The sequence below is a fragment of the Tetrao urogallus genome (genome assembly GCF_951394365.1).
Source record: "Tetrao urogallus genome assembly, chromosome: 13".
NCBI lineage: Eukaryota > Metazoa > Chordata > Aves > Galliformes > Phasianidae > Tetrao > Tetrao urogallus.
In genome coordinates, this window is record NC_136826.1 from 2,156,519 (window position 1) to 2,174,588 (window position 18,070).

Genomic DNA, 18,070 nt, shown 5'->3' on the forward strand with positions numbered 1-18,070 from the left:
GTCTGCAGCAGTGAATGGCTACACTGATGGTAAGCACAGATACAGTAAACAGAATAACGGGGAAAAAATAAAAAATCCAGGGGCAAAAAGCTCCACATCATCTCTTATACTTCATACCCTGCTCACCAATGAAGCTTCCTTCAGTGGGTGATGAACCACAAACGTAGGCATCTGCAGCCAGGCCACGAGCCAGACTTAGCTTATGAGATCCCAGCCAACCCTAGGAACACCTAGAGAAGAGCACAGTCAGCAGCCTGCCGGGGGATGAAAAGTGCAGAAGCAGCCAGCTTCCCCGCTTCTCTTTCTGACCATGCTCCCTGCTCTATAAAGAGGTCTCTGGAAATGGAAATGCTTCAAGCAGTCTCTGGGGACTTTTTATAAAGCACAATGACTACAGAAAGCAGACAGTTTAGATAAGAAGGGCACTGTATAATGCCATTACTTGCTTGGCAGGAAAGGAAGCCAGCGAGGAAGGAAAACCCACTGCTGGCATAACATACAGCAGTAATCAGAGAGAACAATCCCTCTGGAAGTTCCAGGAGTTTATACACAGTGAGATTCTACCAGCCAGGCTTAATAATCGATTAATAATCACAGCTTATTTTGCACAGTGACATATCCATCCCCACCTCCTCCAGGCCAACAATCCCAGCCCTGCCCCAGCCCAGAGCTGGGGACAGCCCAGCGCCACGGCAGTGTCTGTCAGAGTTGCACCAGGAGCCCGTCTCAACAATATAAAGCATTCTATACTAATAACATCAAAAAGGTGAGGCCTGCCAGAATTCTGTACTAAATAATACAGCAACCCCAAAAGCTCAGAGAGCCAAGCTGCCTTTAATCTGCTCGCAGTGACACCCAAAGCCCATCTGTGCGGCAGGCAGGATCAGCGCCATGCGCGCTCCAGGCATCACCCTGGGCTGACAGGGTAACAGACACTTTCTTTCCTGGTCAGAGATCTGTGAATTTGAAAGTAGTGAAATGACATCAGAGGAGTTAAACAGGAATTTGTTGTGCCTCTGAGCAGCGTAATGAATGCATCAGGTGTTTTGTGAACACATCTAAATGCCTGCTCCCCAGCTGACATCACATGCACAGCTGTGTGTCCAGATTCCTGTGCAACAGGAAAACACTAATTTCAACATGCAAGCCATGGCCACATATCATGCAGTCTTTTACCAGGTGGGCAGCTAAAAACCGATGTGAAGCAAAGAAAGGAAATCAGGAAGAGAAGGAAGGGTGAATCCTGAATCCTCTCTCTCCAACCCTTATTCTCCAGCACGCAGGATGAGAGACCTGAGTTTCCAGCTTTTGTTTTGCAACTTCCTTTATTCCAAACATTCCTGACTGAAGTCTTCCAAGTGTCCAAGAGAGAGGAAAGCTGGTACTTCTCTTCATTCCTTCATCCTTTCTCCATGTTCAGTTGGCTACAAGACATTTCGTTTCTCCAGACCCTATCTATTTTGGCCAAGGAAACGTGGGCAGCCAGAAATCCCCCGCATCCTGTGCACATGCACACCTCCTCACCACCATGTGAGCCGGGAGCTCAATGCATGTGGGGAATGTCAGGTGTACTTAGGCTGACGTGCACGTGTACAGCAAGCCCAGCGCTGCCCACATGTACTCCACTACAGCACGTTCTGCCATGCCCAAGCTGCCCAGGACACATAGCTTCTGGGAGCACCCCACACACCCAGTGTCTGTGCTGTCATCCCAGAGCAGCCTGGCAGCCTTCCACCAGAAGAGCTGGCAAAACAAATTCCATGGCTGAGGGAAAAAATCACCCCTCACTGTGTGGAGCAAACGGCCTGGTGCACCCACCTCACGTTTTGGTGTTGCTCGTCCCCTCCTCTGGACCAAAAAGCACAGGCAGCAGGGCACGCAGGACGGAAACCCTTCACCTCAGCAGTGGGACACCTCAGTCCCCAATACCCACCCCTGCCCCCTAATACTGATATAAGGGAACCATCTGCTGATGTTATTTGGCTTCTGAGTGCAGAGCATTTGCAAAGAAGCCTCTCACGATAAATATTTCATGTTAGATGGGAAAACGCAAATATTAAAGCACAGAATTTTTCTCTTGGTTCTTCTCTTTTTCCATGCTACAAGACAACATCACGGACAATCTGTGTTAATAATACATTATAGAGTCCATTACCTAAACCATAGGCATATTTATTTTATATTGTTTTGTTGCATATTTTAGTATAATTGTTCACATGTTTTAAGCAAAGAAAAAAGGAAGAGTAGAAATAATACTCTAGCAGAAATAATCAGTAAATTGCTTACTTTTTTGCCTTTATTTTTAAATATGGAAAAAAAATCATGCCAAAATGTAGTATAAACAAGAAAGCTAGAAAGTTCCTCAAGCTCAGTAACATATATTTCCTGAAGACAATATTGTGTTTCTCTTATGTTCTTTTCCTCCAAAATTTCCCATTTGTAACAAAAGAAATAAATAGAAGAAAACCTACCCAGCATCGAAACTGCTGATGACAAGTGTAGCAAGTGAGTAACTGTAGTCAGATAATGGGATTTCATCAGCCCCAGTATTCAGCAAACTCAACAAAACGTCCATGTGCTGCCAATGTTCTCACATTCGGCTGTAAACAATCCGCACAAAACGGAAATTCAGCAATGTACGAGCTCATTAATATTTACATACATCTTATGGCGATGCCAAATTACTCCAGTGTGACAGCGCCTCCTTTTAGAACACGCAGCACTAAAGACAACCTATGAAATATTAAACATCCCGCTAAATTAAAATGTACGTTCAGACAAAGGAAACAAACAAAATGCAATATTTGGATGTTTCTGAAGCAAAGTTTCCAAATGAAAGCCAACACGTCTCACAAAACGATGCCACCAACGCTCCTGCTGAACGCAGTGTGTTCCGACTCAGACGCGGCTGTTTCTGAGCAGCGTGCTGCTCACCATTCCACAGCCAGCTCCCACGTATCCCAATTCCTTTCAAACAGAATCACGAGATGCTTCACAAAATAAGGACTGCTCCATCAGACCAACTGCAGTCACGTGGACAGCCCAGGTCCTCAGGACTTTTTGAGCACCCAGAGTTCCAAGGAAGCTCAGAGCCTTGGCTGATCCTTTGGAAGCCTAGACAAGTACCAGCACAGGAGGAGGTGCTCTGTGCTCATCCTCACCTCCAAAGCCTGGCCTTCCATCAGGGCAGCAGCGCCTTTGCAGAAACACTGCCGAGACAGAGCAGGAGACAGGCAGAGGGAGGAAGGAAAGCTCCATCGCCTGATCTGCAACTGCCCACGTCAAACCTCTCTCTGACCTCTAAGAAGTACTTCTCTCACACAGCGGGAGTGCCTAACAGGACGGGCTCAGACCACAGGCTGGCTGCACATCAGCTAACACAGTCACGTGTGCAGGGGACTGGGAAGGTCACTAAGTTTACTACGAAGAACGTCTGCTGGATCATCCATTCCCTGAGATCTCAGAAGTTTGTAAGGCTTTGTGCTTTGCTGAGGGAAAAGGAGATGAGGCAGGAATGGCCTTTGAAAATGTGCTTCTAAAACAAATCTCAAAACCTTTCAGGGATTTACTGGGACGCCAGTAGGGTTACAAGGGCAGGACCAGAACACAGCAGGCTTTAAAAAATAAAATTAAAAAAAAAAAAGCCTACTACAAACAGCTGAAAAATAGTTTCTTTGTCAGTTTTATTCCTAAGACCTGTATTTGCAGCTCTGCACAGGCCGGAAAAATCAGCACTGGCCAGCAGACTGAGGGCAGCTGAACACCAGATAAGGTTTTTATCACATTTACGTACGTTATAATTTAAGATCACTTACTGAAAATTGCATTACAATAGAACAAGGGCCAGCCTACACCTGTGCCCACTGCCTCAGCAAGCTGTCCAACTCAGCTGGCAATGAAAGCCAGCTTTCTGCCCCACTTCCTCACCCCCCCCTCAGAAGGGCAGGATTACTGTCTGTCCCACCAGGTTCCACTGCTGTCCACCCAGGCAGCTGCAGCCTGAATAGCTGTGCTGGGGCCAGACACTGCCCCACCTGGCTCAGAACCCAGCAGGAAGACAAATGCTGCTTTCTGCTGGGTGCTGGAACTGCAGCACCCCAGGGAACCCCCCAGAAAAGCCACACAACAAAGGGGTTGCTGCTGCTGCAAATCAGCTGCGGCCCCATCCTGAGTGCAAGGATTGACCACAAAGCTCCCTGACACAAGTGCTTCTATCTGCTGCTGGATGGCCATCAGAGGGCAAAATTACATCGCTACAGTTACAAGGAGGCAGCTGGTAACACAAGTGCTGGTGGAGCATGTCCAGCGACGGGCAATGGAGCTGTGTGGGCTCTGGAGCACAAGTGTGACGGGGAGCGGCTGAGGGAGCTGGGATGGGTCAGTCTGGAGCAGAGGAGGCTCAGGGGAGATCTTAAAGCACAGCTCCCCGAATGGAGGCTGTGGTGAGGTGGGGTCAGCCTCTGCTCCCAGGTAACAGTGATAGGATGAGAGGCGACAGCCTTAAGTTGCTCCAGGGGAGGTTCAGGCTGGATATTAGGAAACATTTCTTCTCAGAAAAAGTGATAACATAGTGGCACAGGCTGCCCTGGGGGCGGTGCAGGCACCATCCCTGGAGGTGTTCCAGAGCCGTGAGATGTGGCACTGAGGGACGTGGTCAGTGGGCAGGCTGGGATGGGTTGCACGAGATGATCTTAGCGGTCTTTTCCAGCCTTAGTGATTCTAGGTTTCCATGATTCTGTGGCATGCCTGCTCCACTCGAGGACAAGCTGGGTGTGAATGTGCCTCACCTCTGCAGAGAAGGCAGAACAAACCACAAGGTGTGTTCCGCAGCTCGAGCAACCTGACGTCCATCCTAAAGGCGTGTGACATTCAAAAAGGTACAGTTACTAAAGCTAGCCTGAACCAGGACTTAACACCTAAAACAACACATTGACTTTCTGCTGTTTAAAATCAAGAGACATTGTCTCACTTATTCAGCCACTAGCTCATGACATGCCCAGAGGTTTTTTGGGCTGCGTGTGGTCTGTTTGTCATAAATCTTCCCTTAACCCCGCCAATTCTCTTTAAGGAAGTGATAACAATAAAACATTTCACAGTAGTTAAGACACAGTAAAACCTCCACGCAAACTGCTGGCCACTGACCCATACCTTCGCGTGGGCACAAACCTGCTGAGCACTCATCTAATCATTGGGGTTCAAAGGGTCCTTAAGGCCCGCCCGGTTCCAACCTCAGTTCAGGATGGGATACGTCCACCAGCTCGGGCTGCCCAGGGCCCCATCCAACCCGACCTCTAACGCCTCCAGTCAGAAGTACTGAGACCACTGCGCCAGTAGGGACTAACAGCGCAGCTGTGCGCAGGACTTGGGAAATTAAGAGGCTGAACTCGTTTTCTACCACACTTAAATTATCACCAGTGCTTTTTTATTTTTTCTTCTTCTTTTTTTTTTTTTTTTCCTAGGATATTCTCTTAGCTTCACAGCAGCATGTCCCAGCGCCGACATCTGAGCTCAAAACGCCTCCAGTCTGTGACAGAATGCACTGCGCTCTCCCATGTGGACATTCAAGTTGAAAACATGGAGGAGCTGGAAGTGGCAGGCCTGACAACAAATTATTTGCAAGGATTTTACTATCCTCTAATGGCTGATATGGCACATCTAATTATTGTACACTGCTCTGCTCAGTCAAAGAGCATTTACTGTATTAGAAGCACACCACAGCTGAGAGGCCTTTTTTTCACATTCTTACTCTTCTATTTTTGATAAACTAGCCCTATACTTAAGAATCTTAATTGAATTCCTCTAAAATATTCACTAACTAGAACCAGGACTTCATGACTTGCTAATTAATTCCACATGTATGAGCCATTATTTTAAATTCCCATGCTGAATATTGTTTAATATTACCATGCAATTAAGCAGAGATAGCAGAGAAGCCAAGATTTAAAAAAAAAAACAACACAAACCCTAAAAAAAACTGGACTCAGGTTCTGACAACTGAATACACAAGCTATGTTACTTCTTTAAAAATATATGTTCATAAATAAAAGATATTTTCACTACTGCTTTGCTTATTCTTCAAGTCACTTACACACTACCTGGTGACACTGATGTTGGGTATGATGTATCCATTGAGATTAACAAGTCCTGCACACAGCACCCAGGTGTAAAAAGCCATCAGGAATATAAGATATAGAGTACTTCAAGTCTAGAGAAAACTCCCTTCCAGAAATACAAGGGTGATTTAAAGAAATTAATTTTAGGTAAGCTCCAGCTGCTCTTCAACTCCAGCACATCTCCCCTCAAGGTCCCCTCAAGCATAAGCAAACCTTACTGACCTGTTACACAAGTATGGGCTTTGACAAAGCTGAGGATTGAGGAAATAAGATCCCAAATCGTTCACGATGCACAATGATGAACTGGCCACACTGGAGTCACTCATGAGAAACAGTTTGAGTTGACACCCTTAAGTAGCTTCTCAGATGGTTTAATGGGAAGTCCAAGACAGAAAATTCCAGCACTGGCATGTACCAAGTGATACCAAGTGGGATGGCAACCCCTCTAGGCACACTCAGCCTCTGAGATGCGCTCACAAGCCCCACAGCATGTCAGATCTCATCACGATGGCACTAGCACATATCAAGGTCACACTTTTTCCTGAACAAAGCCCCTGCTGCCAGGATGAGCAGCTCAAATCCACCGGCTGCTCACACTGCTGAGCCCAGGACACACACACCTACCTGCTGACTTCCGCCGGTACGCTGCTGCAGCACTTTCTTATTCGCTGCTGTCTGCCATTAACTCATTGTGCACGATCATAGAATCACAGAATCATAGAATGGCCTGGGTTGATAATCAACAACGCCACTAAAAACCCAAGGATAGAAATGAATAGACAAACACTGCTACCAACTGTGAAGCAGAAGCAGTGTTCTATCATCTCTATAAAGAACACCCACTTGTCTGTCCAAAACCTCAGTGCCTTGAAGGCTGAGATTGGCTTTAAAAGCATAACTGACCACAAATGTTAACAAGATGCCCTGAGATGATATGACATCTGTAATCTCTCTTGGCAGCAGTCTGGAGACTGTTTCATTTCAGCTGCGAGAGGCATCCATCACGTGGCTGCTCCTGACTGCCCCAAAGAGAGCTCTTGGGAGTTTTCAGCCTATTCACGTTCTCCCTCTGGACTGCAATGGGCATAACGGTAACATTCCTTAACTTGAGCTTTCCCTTAACTGCCTGAGGCACTGCCATCACACTTTGCAATTTAGCACGGTCTTGTGATCTTCCCATGGAGTATCAGATCTTCCTGAAAAACCACACTGCTTTTCCCCTTCCCCTTGCTCTCAATTACTTCAGCCATTCAATGAAAATTAATATGAAGAGCTCAGCAGACAGACAGCAAATTAAGACAAACTGAAAAGTCGTATTTGTGCCTCACAACACCCCTGCCACCATAGCTCAACAGCAGAGTAACTCATCACTCACATCAACCACTGAAGTATGGTTCAATGCCAAGAAGCAGCCGTATTAAAAAACAAAAAGGCACTTCCTTACGCAGACCTGCTTCTTTTACATATCCAGCATCTTATCTGACTATACAGAAATAAAGGCATTGGTTGTGCAGAAAGACTGCAGGGTAGTTCTGTTGATTCTCCTGTCTTTGCTAATCCCCAGCAAGAACACTGCTTTGTCTCCATCAGTTGCGTTACGGGGAATCCACATCTTCCTTTTTCAATTTCACAGCCCCAAAACAGCACTCCTCTCAAGTTCTCTGTGCCTTCAGACTCTGTGACAAACACAACCATTCTGCATGCCAAACAGCTGCAGATCTGTCATGGTTTTCCAGCACTCTTCAAGACCATACTCCAAAAAGTCAGCCCCTGGATCATGGCAAAGCCACCGGCCTCTCATTCCCCATTCTGCCCAAAGATGCTGGCCCCAGAAGAGGGATAATCCACCTCGTTATGATGAAGGGAAGTCAGACACCTCAGCCTCTCCACACCAGCAAATGAACAGTGTGTACAGTTGCTGACTTCATTCAACTCATGAAAGCCTTCTCAGAAGGCTGAGGACTGCCACAGTCCAGCTGAACCAGTAGGATTAGGAGAAATTCATCTTGTTAACTCTACCTTGATGACTGAAAAAAAACAAAACAATATGGAAGCTATAAACAGAATCCTAAACATCTCTTCCACAGTTGGACCGCATGCTCAAGAGCAGTGTCTGACTCAAACAACACATCCATGTCAGGTGCCCAGCTCTCCCTTCCCCTAGTCATCCACCAGAAAACTGACCCTGCAATTAAAGCAGAGCACTGAAAATTAAAAGACAGAAAAGACATTAACAGGCTTCTGTGGAAGCCACACACAACGAAACTCAGAGCTGAAATCTTTGCGAAAAGTAGTATTTCACACACATGCACAAAATTACAGTTCAGTTACTACTAAACACACAAGAACAGACAGAGCTAGAGCTGAGACTGCTCTACGTCAAGGCTGACACACAATCACCATCCAGTTCTTCACAGTAGTAGAGTACAGCTGTGAAAGGAAAACAAGAGCATCCCTATAATTAAAGTCCTGGAGGTAGTGGGAGTGGGCAAAGGGTTATCCAGGAGGGGACACTGCTAGCTCTCCAGTGCAAGACAGAGCCTTGGGCACTGGTGAAGACCAGTCTGCTCCCCCACAGTGCCTGCAAAGGCACTCCCTCTAACAGCACACTGCTGTGTCACCATAATGCAGCAACTTCTAGCAAATGAAAAAGATGCTATTGTCTCCTACATTGCTTCCCACAGCTCCACTGCTGCCCCAAAGGACAGCAGCTTCTCTTCTGAGCTGCTCTGGGAAGCAGTTACAGGGCGAGGGGGCTGCAGCTCAGAAGGGAAGCGAAACCCCAGAGTTTGCGGGTGACACAAATCTCACTTCCTTCCAGAGGACAGCGCCAAGCTCACCGCGGAGCATGCAAAGCCCAGGAACTTCTCTTTGCAATCAATGGAGATGGTGCAGGGCCTGGATGCTACCCCACCTGCACTTCAAGCCTCAGGAAGCGGGGGCATGAAAGAGCAAATATGCATACTTCTCCAGCTGCCCCAAATGCCTCCACTGAAACAGCCACCGCCTCCCCTTCCCTGGTCTCACCCAGAACTGCTCCATGCATGGCTCTGCTCTTCAGACTTTGTCACCTGGAAGCAAGCAATTAGCTGAAAAACTCATCCGTCATGTCAAGAGATAATGAAGCCCAAGTCTCATGACTTCTAAGCACTATCAGCATTTTTAATATCTAATTCATACTTTTCCAGAGGCTGAAGTTGCCAATGCTGGCATGCTTACACCCCACTACTGCGTAAGTTGTCAACAAACCCTCTAGCTTTCAGGCAGTTATTACACGCAAATCCTGACTTTGTGACATTTGTAGACAGCTCAGCGTTACCACCGGTGCATTTATCCCCCTTCCATTTCATTTAGAGGACACTGAACTGGAACTGGTCCGGAACAATTCACTACAAACAACATCCTCCTCCAGCAAATCTGTTAAACATTGTTTTTTAAATCCAACGATAAATCTCCTAAGTTTTATTTTCATTTTTATGCAGCTGCATTTATTAAAGCGCAGAGCCTTCTGAGTCATCTTCAGAGCCAAGCAAACAGTTTAGTAATCTTGAACATACTTTGTTTAGCTTGAAATACACTTTACTTTGATACTATGTGTATCTATTTCTGAATGCACAGAAGAATCCGATGCCTCCAAAAAATGAAAACATGCACTAGTGACATGACAATATATGGACAACCATCACTGCTTTATAAATTATGGTCTCAAGCTGACACTCTAACTAGATAAAGTAAAAAATAATTACAATATGCTCCATCAGTCCTAGCAGTCAAAAAGCAAAGGGAACATCAGTGCCCAGCTTCTTATGGTCCTTTCAGAAGCTGTGGTACTGCAGGCCAGGCCCTCGTGGTGCTGCCACGATCCCAGATCCAGATCTCCTCATCCACAGAGAGCAGACCTTGCTCTCACATGTTCAGTGGAGAGCAGCCTTCAGGTACAGTTTTTAATCTTTACTGTCAATATTCCTTACTTGTTTTTTCCAGTGGATGTCTAAGAGATCCACGGTCACACAGAACATTTTCTTTGGCAGCAGAGGAGTGAGCTGCGCTGCTCCTTCCTGCTCCTGCCATGATTAAGCAGCTGATTCACTCTCGACAGCCTTACCAGATGACCAGATTGAATTTTTTTTCTCCTAGTATAAAATAAATCTAGGCAAAGACATAAAGGCCTCTTTCAGAGACCACTTGGGAGTTTTCAGACCTTCTACAAGAACAGATGTCAATGGTTCCACCAACATAGCACCCCTACATGCCTCCTAGCTTCACACAAACTATACAAACCCCCTGAGTTTCCATTTTTAATTTCATAATATTCAGTATCTGAATGATAATCTCACAAACGACGCAGACAAACAGTTACACAAGAAAAATTCTGTTTTCTGACAGAAAAATAAAATAAAAACATATATGGGAAGGCGGAAACTTCCCCAGAAGGTCTTTCAGGTTTTTTTAGAAAGTGTCTATACTTTCATGTGGGAACTGAAAGGTGATCACAGCAGATTGCAGCCAGGAGATGGACTCTGAGATGCAATGTGTGGCCATGTGCTGGGGGCCCGGTGCTGGAGCAGCCTGCCCCATGCTGAGGCTCACGGCACAGCAGTCTGGAGCAGCAGGACTCGAGGGAGAACAGCACCAGACAGCTTCCTCCCTTGCCGCTGCTCTTCCCTCCTGCCGCCACCCCGATCCAGCAGCATGGCCCTTTCCTTCCTTCCTGTCTTATTTCTCCAAATCAGAGCAACACAGACCCAGTGAACTACTTTATCCCTTAGACTGTCTTGACCACTTCCTTCAGGCAAGTTCTTACACCTCAAAGCATGCACAGCGCATGTAACATATTATGGCAGACAAGGTTTAATTGCTGCAGTTTCGTGGCCAGTAGGCCTGCTTTGGCACCAACGTGACAAAGGTAACACAAAGCAAACACCTGGCAGCCTGGCTACTTCACACCTCTGTGCTGGAGAGCAGTGCTGCAGCAGCGTGTGCAGGGCTCTCACACACCCCAGGCCAAGTTCAGCCATCGCCAATTTCAGTTGTGCCTGTCAAACAGTTGTGAAGAAGAAAAAAATAACCACAGGACAGAAGAAGGGCAAAGGGAGTAGCAGAGCCAGCAGCCAAATGATCTGCGGCAGGACTGAAGGCAGGCCGGGAGGAAGGGCACAGCTGATGGAGACAGACAGACAAACCAGGCTGCTAACGGGACAACACAGCTCCCAGCAGAGCTCATTTCTGCTTTAGGAAACACGGCTTTATAGAGATCACCATCATAAAATAAAGAGAAGCCCAAACCTTATAGACTTGTCCATACGTCCCATTGCCAACAACCTGCACCAGTTCAAATATTCCCGCAGGGTCCTGCAAAAAGCAGAAAGAAAAGAACATCACTTGCAGCAAAGCAAACACATCGTAATGGAGTGCAACTATTCACAATCAAAATGAAAATGTCTGTGGCATGTCTCTTAATGGTGTGTATTATACACTAAATGGGGAAATAACTGGTAAGTAAGGGTTCAAGAAATATATTTCTATCAAAGTTTCCAGTCAGATTGCTCGAGATAACTCAGAAGATTCAAAGCACAGCAATAGAGCAGATGGAACAAACAAATGGGAATGCAGGAGGAATACGAGCATTCAATTGATTCAGGTTAGCAGTAGAGCAAGCTTCAAAACACAAAGCTAGTCTGGAGGCTGAGCTGCTGTCCTGTGCTATGAAATGCTTAGCATCAGCAAGGCAACAATGGAAAGAACCTCTATAATGGAATAGAAAGGTGCTACACAAAGCTCAGGCCTGACTGCCTTTCAGAAAGGAGATGGAGCATCCCAAGCAACACAGGAACACCACACAGGCTGAAAATGCTCAGCTGGCTGTTCTGCAAACATAACATGGTGAATTTGAGCAATGTACTGAAGTCTTGGTTTTGAACGCGAACCAGACTGCTGTTTGTTTTCATGAAAGATCCACGTGCCAGCAGTCAGTGTGCCACACGAGCCAGTGCATGTCCTGCTGGTCTAGCACCAGCTACCCCAACGCCAGCCGGTTTTGAGATCGCACAGCTTTGCAGATGGAGGAGGAACATCCCATTGCAAGGCACAGGCAAGGAACTGTTTGCTCCTGCATGAGTGAGCACATTAATAAATCTGTACCTTCAGCTGAAACTCACTTGAGATCTATATAAAAACATTAAGAAACCAGTTTCCTGGTTTCTGAGCCATTTTATCAGTCCTGCTCATTTCTTGGGACGATTTCATTGCGAGATGTATATAAAGTATTATTAGTTCCATGTGTCAGTTTTACCACATCTGTTTCAGCAATCTGTCATGCCAGTCAACGCACATCAGTACCGCTGAGGGATGTGATACAAAAAAACAACCCTACACGAAAACTTTTTTTTAATTGTAGCAAGCTACTTCTCCACTCCACTTACATGTTATTCTTTTAATATAAATATTGCCTTCATCATATCACATGTGGAAATTTTTACTTACAGAATATCCCAGAGCAAATACGCGGGCGTTTTTCTGAGCAGAATCTGCCCCCCCCCGGCACGACTATCATGATAAATGGCAGCAGCTTCCACTGCCAGGGCAACACAACAGGGACTTCCACAACTTCCACAAGCCGGGGAACCCATGACTGTCAACTTCACAAAACATTTTTTTGTACCAGGGCCTCCTGGTGCATGACATCCCTGTGCACGACATCCCGCTGCTCACACCTCTCCCCTGGGAAGCTTGCTCTCTGCTCCTGTCCCTCTCCTGCAGAAAGCAGTGCTGCTGAATTGCAGTGCATGCATGGGACACAAAGCCTGGAAGGAGCTAAAGTGCATTTTTCAACTCAAAGGAGTTACCACCCCTCTCATTTAACTGACTGCCCTGCCCTGACTCTTCTCTGCATTTGTTTATTATGCAAATACAATCATTTCACGTGCCTCAGAATCAGCTTCCCACTCTCCCTCCACTCAATTTCTGATTTAGCATCCCAGTAGCTCATTTCAGGAGGCTTCAGACACTCCAGGAAAAACCCAAACAATTACCTAAAATAACTGACAGCATTAACTTGAATATAGCTGAAATCCTCCCCATCCTCGCAGGCCAATGGAGCACTAACGCTGCTAGCCTCCGCAGCTCTGAGCACAGCCAAAATACTTGGCCATTTCCTTTTTAATGAAGATGCAGGAGTGAACTGAGCCTAAGAATCATAAAAGATATTAATTTGGGCTCTCACTTTGGTCCTTGGATTGTCCTTGTTTGCTTGGCCATCAGCATAGCATCCTCTGCTGGCAGAGCCCCCACAACCAGCTAGCTTCCTAATTACCTGGGAGCCAGCACCATCGCTGCTGCAGTGCTTCCTCACAGCTAGAATCTGGGACCCTTGATCCACCTAACCCTTCCCAGCCAGCCCCTGCACGTCACCAGCTTCACTTTGACAGATGCCAACACCTTGGCCTGGACATCCATCACTCTGAGGTTAATTACTGTAAGGCACAGCACCATATGGTGAGCTTCTTGCCTTCCTGCAAGTTCATGGCAGAGTGCTCCAAAGGCAGCAATACATCTGCTGGCACAGAGGCAACACAGCCACGTCCACTTCCACTGCAAGGTAGAATGGAAGCCCACGTGCGCAGCAGGAGCCTGCCCAAATGCACTACCTTGCAGGTAACAACAGACAGGTGCCTGAAGCCCAGGCTTCTGTGCTGGGCACCTCTGCCATCAGCAGTTTTTTAACCACCTGACTGCCCCAGTGAACACACACTTGGAAAGTTTGCAATTGCCACTGTCACAGTAGGGCAGGGCTGCACCAGGATGCTCCTGCAGCATCTGCAACTGCAACCCAAAGCGCCTTGGTCCAGGAACAGGGACAGGACACAGCAAGCAACTCTGGGGCAGGGTTAGCTGGTGCTGGAGAATGGCCTGGCTGCAGCTGGCCAGACTCCGCCGGGAACCAAGGGTGAGGGGAAAGGAAGCGGCCATCCCTGCTTGGTGTGCGTGGGCCTGGCCCCCCTGGGTGCTGAGCACAGTCCAGCACAGATCCCCCCTCCCAGACCTTTGCCCCTTCTGCTGAGGACCAGGCCCACACTACACAGCCTCAGTGAGGCTTCTCCTCGTGCAGGGCTTTACACGAAGCCTGCAGGCTACCTGCAGGACACTGCGAGCTTAAACTGCTTTCTTATCACTTACTGAAGGAGATCAGATTCAGCTGCTATGCTCAGAGACTCGCGCTGCTCCGAGCACAGCTGGGCTAAAGCCCTACTCCCAGCCGGCAGCTCCGTGCCAACCCCGCGGCCGCTCCCGACCCCGCTGCCGCCTTTCTCCCTCTGCCTCCTCTCTAGAGCACTCTCCCTACCATGTGATTTTGTGCAAAGCCTTTTCCCAACCCTCTTTCTTCGGTATTTTTAGCCAGCAGCTCTCTGCGCTCCCTCCGGCCGCGTTCCGTCCCAACCCAACGCTTCCCCGCGCGGTGCCCGGAGCAGCGCGGGGCCGTCACGCACCGGCGGGGCGGCTGCCAACGCGGCCAGACTTCGGGCGACGTGAAAAGACAACGAGAAGCGCACGATCACAATGACAAAAACAGAGTAAAGCGGTCGCGGGCTGACTCGTCAGCTCCACGACCTCCCTCCCGGCGCTATTTTCTCCGGCACCCCTCACGTCCCGCTCGCCGCCCCGCCCCGCCGGCCTTACCCGCAGCGCGGCCAGGTCGATGCCGTCCAGGCTGCGGGCGGCGCACTGCCGCTCCATGGCGCCCCGCGGCCGCGGCTAACGGTGCGCTCCGGTCCGCCCGCCTCGCCTCAACCCGCGCCCCGCGGGCGGCCCGCGGCGGCCCGGCCGTGCTCCGGCGAGCGCAGGGAGGCGGGCATGCCCGAGCCGGAACGCCCTCCCCGCTCAGCGGGCCGGGAGGCAGCCCCGGGGCCGGGCGGCCGCGGGCAACTTTCGCAGACACATTTCCTCGGGCCAACTTTGCGAGGAAGTGACGCGGCTCGGCGTGCGGCGCCGGGGGCCACCTGCACGCCACGAGCGGCCCCCGCCCCGAGGGGGTGCGCACGCGCCGCCCCGCGCCCTGTGCCGGGGCGAGGCGAGGCGAAGCGAAGCGCGCTCGGGGTCCGGCCGTGCCTCCCTCCCCTCGGAGCGCGGCTGTACGGCAGCCCCGGCACCGCGCCGCCCGCGGGCCCAGGTGCGCGCCGCGCCTCAGGCAGGGCTTTGCGCCCCGCTTCCGCTGTTCGCCGTGCGGGAGGCGGCCGTCCCACCGCGCCGCCGGGCCCTGCAGCCACGGCGCGCCGGCAGCGGTTCTGACTTTTCATTAAAATTAGATACATCTCGATAAGGAATAGTCACGCCTGGATCCCATCCCGGGGGCCTGAGAAGCCGCTGGCAATGTCCAAGAGCCCCATGGCTCAGCCCCCCGCGACAGCGAGACAGCGTAAAGAAGGGCAACGAGCAAAACTTAAAAATGCTAAATGAATAATAGAGAAATTGGAGCAATAGCAGGGTACAAGAGGGAAAAAGCAGCGGTTGCAAAGTAAAATTCAGGCTAAGGGTCACTGCTGTGCAGACACGGCCCTGCATGCAGCGGGTGTCTGGCGTGGAAAGGGAAGTGCAGTACATGAGGACTGAGCTTCCTTTACTTCCCCCAAGGAAACTCTGTGCCCAGGACTGCAGAGGCATCCCCAGCCCACTGCGGACTGCAGAAGCTCAGCCAGCATGCTGCCTGCTTCCTCTGGTGTTGTTTGTGCCCTCGCTACAGGTGTGAGGTTGGCAGGAAAAGGAAAAAATAGATAACCCCTAACGGAGCAGGATTTCCTGTCTGCAGGAAGTAAACAGCTTCTTGAACGTTAGTTTTAGCCTGCATTGGGCAAACTGACTCCTTTCAGCATTTCTCAGCCCTCTGAACTGCTCTGAAAATTCAGAGTAACTGTTATTCAGCAGAGCTGGACACCAGGGCTGCTCCCTGGCTCCAACCCACAGCTCTGCACTGGGAGGCTGGGAATCCCAGCACTCGGCTGGGGACAAACCCTGCTCCAAGCCCCGTGCCTGCACTCCCCAAGCCCAGGCAGAACAGGATCCCTGCAGGCCCCAGCACCAAGCACTTCCCTTCCAGCTTTGCTGGAAGCTCTCTGACTTCCTGGAGAGAAATCACATCCTGCCCGTGCCAGAGGTGCTGCAGGCTCTAGGGGTCAGGGATCAGCACCTTCCTTTCAGAGCACAGATCCTTCACAAAATTCCCTGCAACTTCTTCTGTATAACCTGGAGATTTTGGACATATCTTCAGAGCACAGCCCTTAGCTGAGAGGTGCTAAAGCGATTCCAAAGCACACAGAACGTCTGGACTGCACTTCCTTCTTTCCCAGGAGCTCTGTGCATTGCTTAGGAAGGAAGGCCAATGCTTTCCCATCTCACACTCTCACAGACTGCTCTGCCCTCCCTTGGTAGCCCCCAAGTTGCCCAGTGCTGACCACAGGAGCTCCACATCCCCCCACCTGCAGGGCTCCTGCCTGCCCCCTGCATTCATGGCGATCTACAGCACCATTCTGGAAGGGATTTATTGGTACTAACAGCCTCTGTGAACTGGAGTACAACATCTCTGCTGACAGAAATCCTGATTCAGTAGACCAGCCACTAATTTAGAAGCCAATCCCTTCCATTTCATTTGTTGTGTGATTTCTTGCCATGGCTGGCTGTGGAGGGAGGTCAGGAGCAAGACTACACATCAAAACCAGTACAGGGTGGTGCATAGCCTGGGACTGGCTATGTGGTATCTGAGCGCTGTGTCTGCACTGTGTGTGGAGCCTCACTGCATCGTGCCTTGGAAAACACCTTCATGGCTCAGCCAAGCTGCACCACATCCCTGAGATGGCCGGGGAAGGTCTGAGCTTCATGCTGGGGGCACCCGCTTGCTTACCTCTCTGTTTAAAGGGCGTTGAAGTAAATGTTCCTCCTGCCCAGCCCACTTTGTAGCTTTGCGCTTTCCAGGACCCAGCCCTGCTTTGAAACCACAGCAAGATGTCTTTGTTTGCAATGGATTTTTGGATCAGGCTCTGATGGCTCTGATGGCGGATGGATTTTTAGATGAGGCTGATGCTTTCTCCTATTTGAACTAAAGAAAATTCCTCTTCTTTCCAAACGTGGCCAGCGCATGCAAACCTGGCTCTGCCCTCAGCCCTGTGCTTTGCAAGTTGCTGCACTAGGACTGAGGGACAGGGCCACTGCTGCTGGGGAGCCAGCAATGCAGAAACCCAGACAAACCGAGCGCTACTTCCCACGCGGCAGCACACGCAGTAGTTTGCAGCCCTTTAAAAATTAAACAGCGTTGTCAGTTCCTGGCAGCCGCACTAGTTTAGCCACACAGGATATCCAAAAGGAGACCAAGCAGCTTCCTTCCCCGGTGATTCCTGAATGGATGGGGCGAGGTGGAAAGATTGCCTCTCGCTGCTGGCCTGCGGCCAGGACGCCCACCACACTCCCACAGAACCCAAACGCCACTCACTGGGACTCCTGCAGAAATTCACATCCTTTCTAGTGGCAAGCAGAGGCCTGCTGGCAGCACACCCCACACATCAGGAGCCCCTTCTCCAGCTTTTCCCCGCTGGCAGCGCAGCCCACAGCACTGTCCAACCTCAGCAGCTCCCGGGCAGCAGTGCTGCTGCGGGCAGTGCTGGTTTTTACAGGCGAGCACACGTCCCTGTCACTCTGGCAGCACCAACCCCTCCAGCTAGGAGAGCTGGAGCTTTGGGAATGGCGACATTCTGCATTTTTGGCTTTTGAATTTTCCGTTTCAGAGCCAATTGAATCCCTGACTTGGTGTCGTAACACACAGATCACACCTATGGCCATGTCCTTGTGTAAGAGCTATTTCTACTGCGCTGCCTCTCCATTGGAGGTTTTTCTGCTCCTGTTTTCTTTCCTTCTCCACTGGGTATTTCACCTCGACTATATGCCTGAACACTAACACAGATCTGCACGCAATG

At 49.6% G+C, this 18,070-nt stretch overlaps 1 protein-coding gene across 1 annotated transcript in view; it reads right to left on the reverse strand.

Annotated features, from left to right (window-relative positions):
• Positions 1 to 14,846, reverse strand: part of NRK (Nik related kinase) — a gene marked incomplete at both ends in the record, with an annotated part of 100,151 nt that extends 85,305 nt beyond the window's left edge. The window contains 2 exon segments of the mRNA XM_079541907.1: positions 11,400 to 11,465; positions 14,790 to 14,846. Coding sequence (XP_079398033.1) covers positions 11,400 to 11,465; positions 14,790 to 14,846 — 123 coding nt within the window.
• Between the last annotated feature and the right edge of the window lie 3,224 nt (positions 14,847 to 18,070).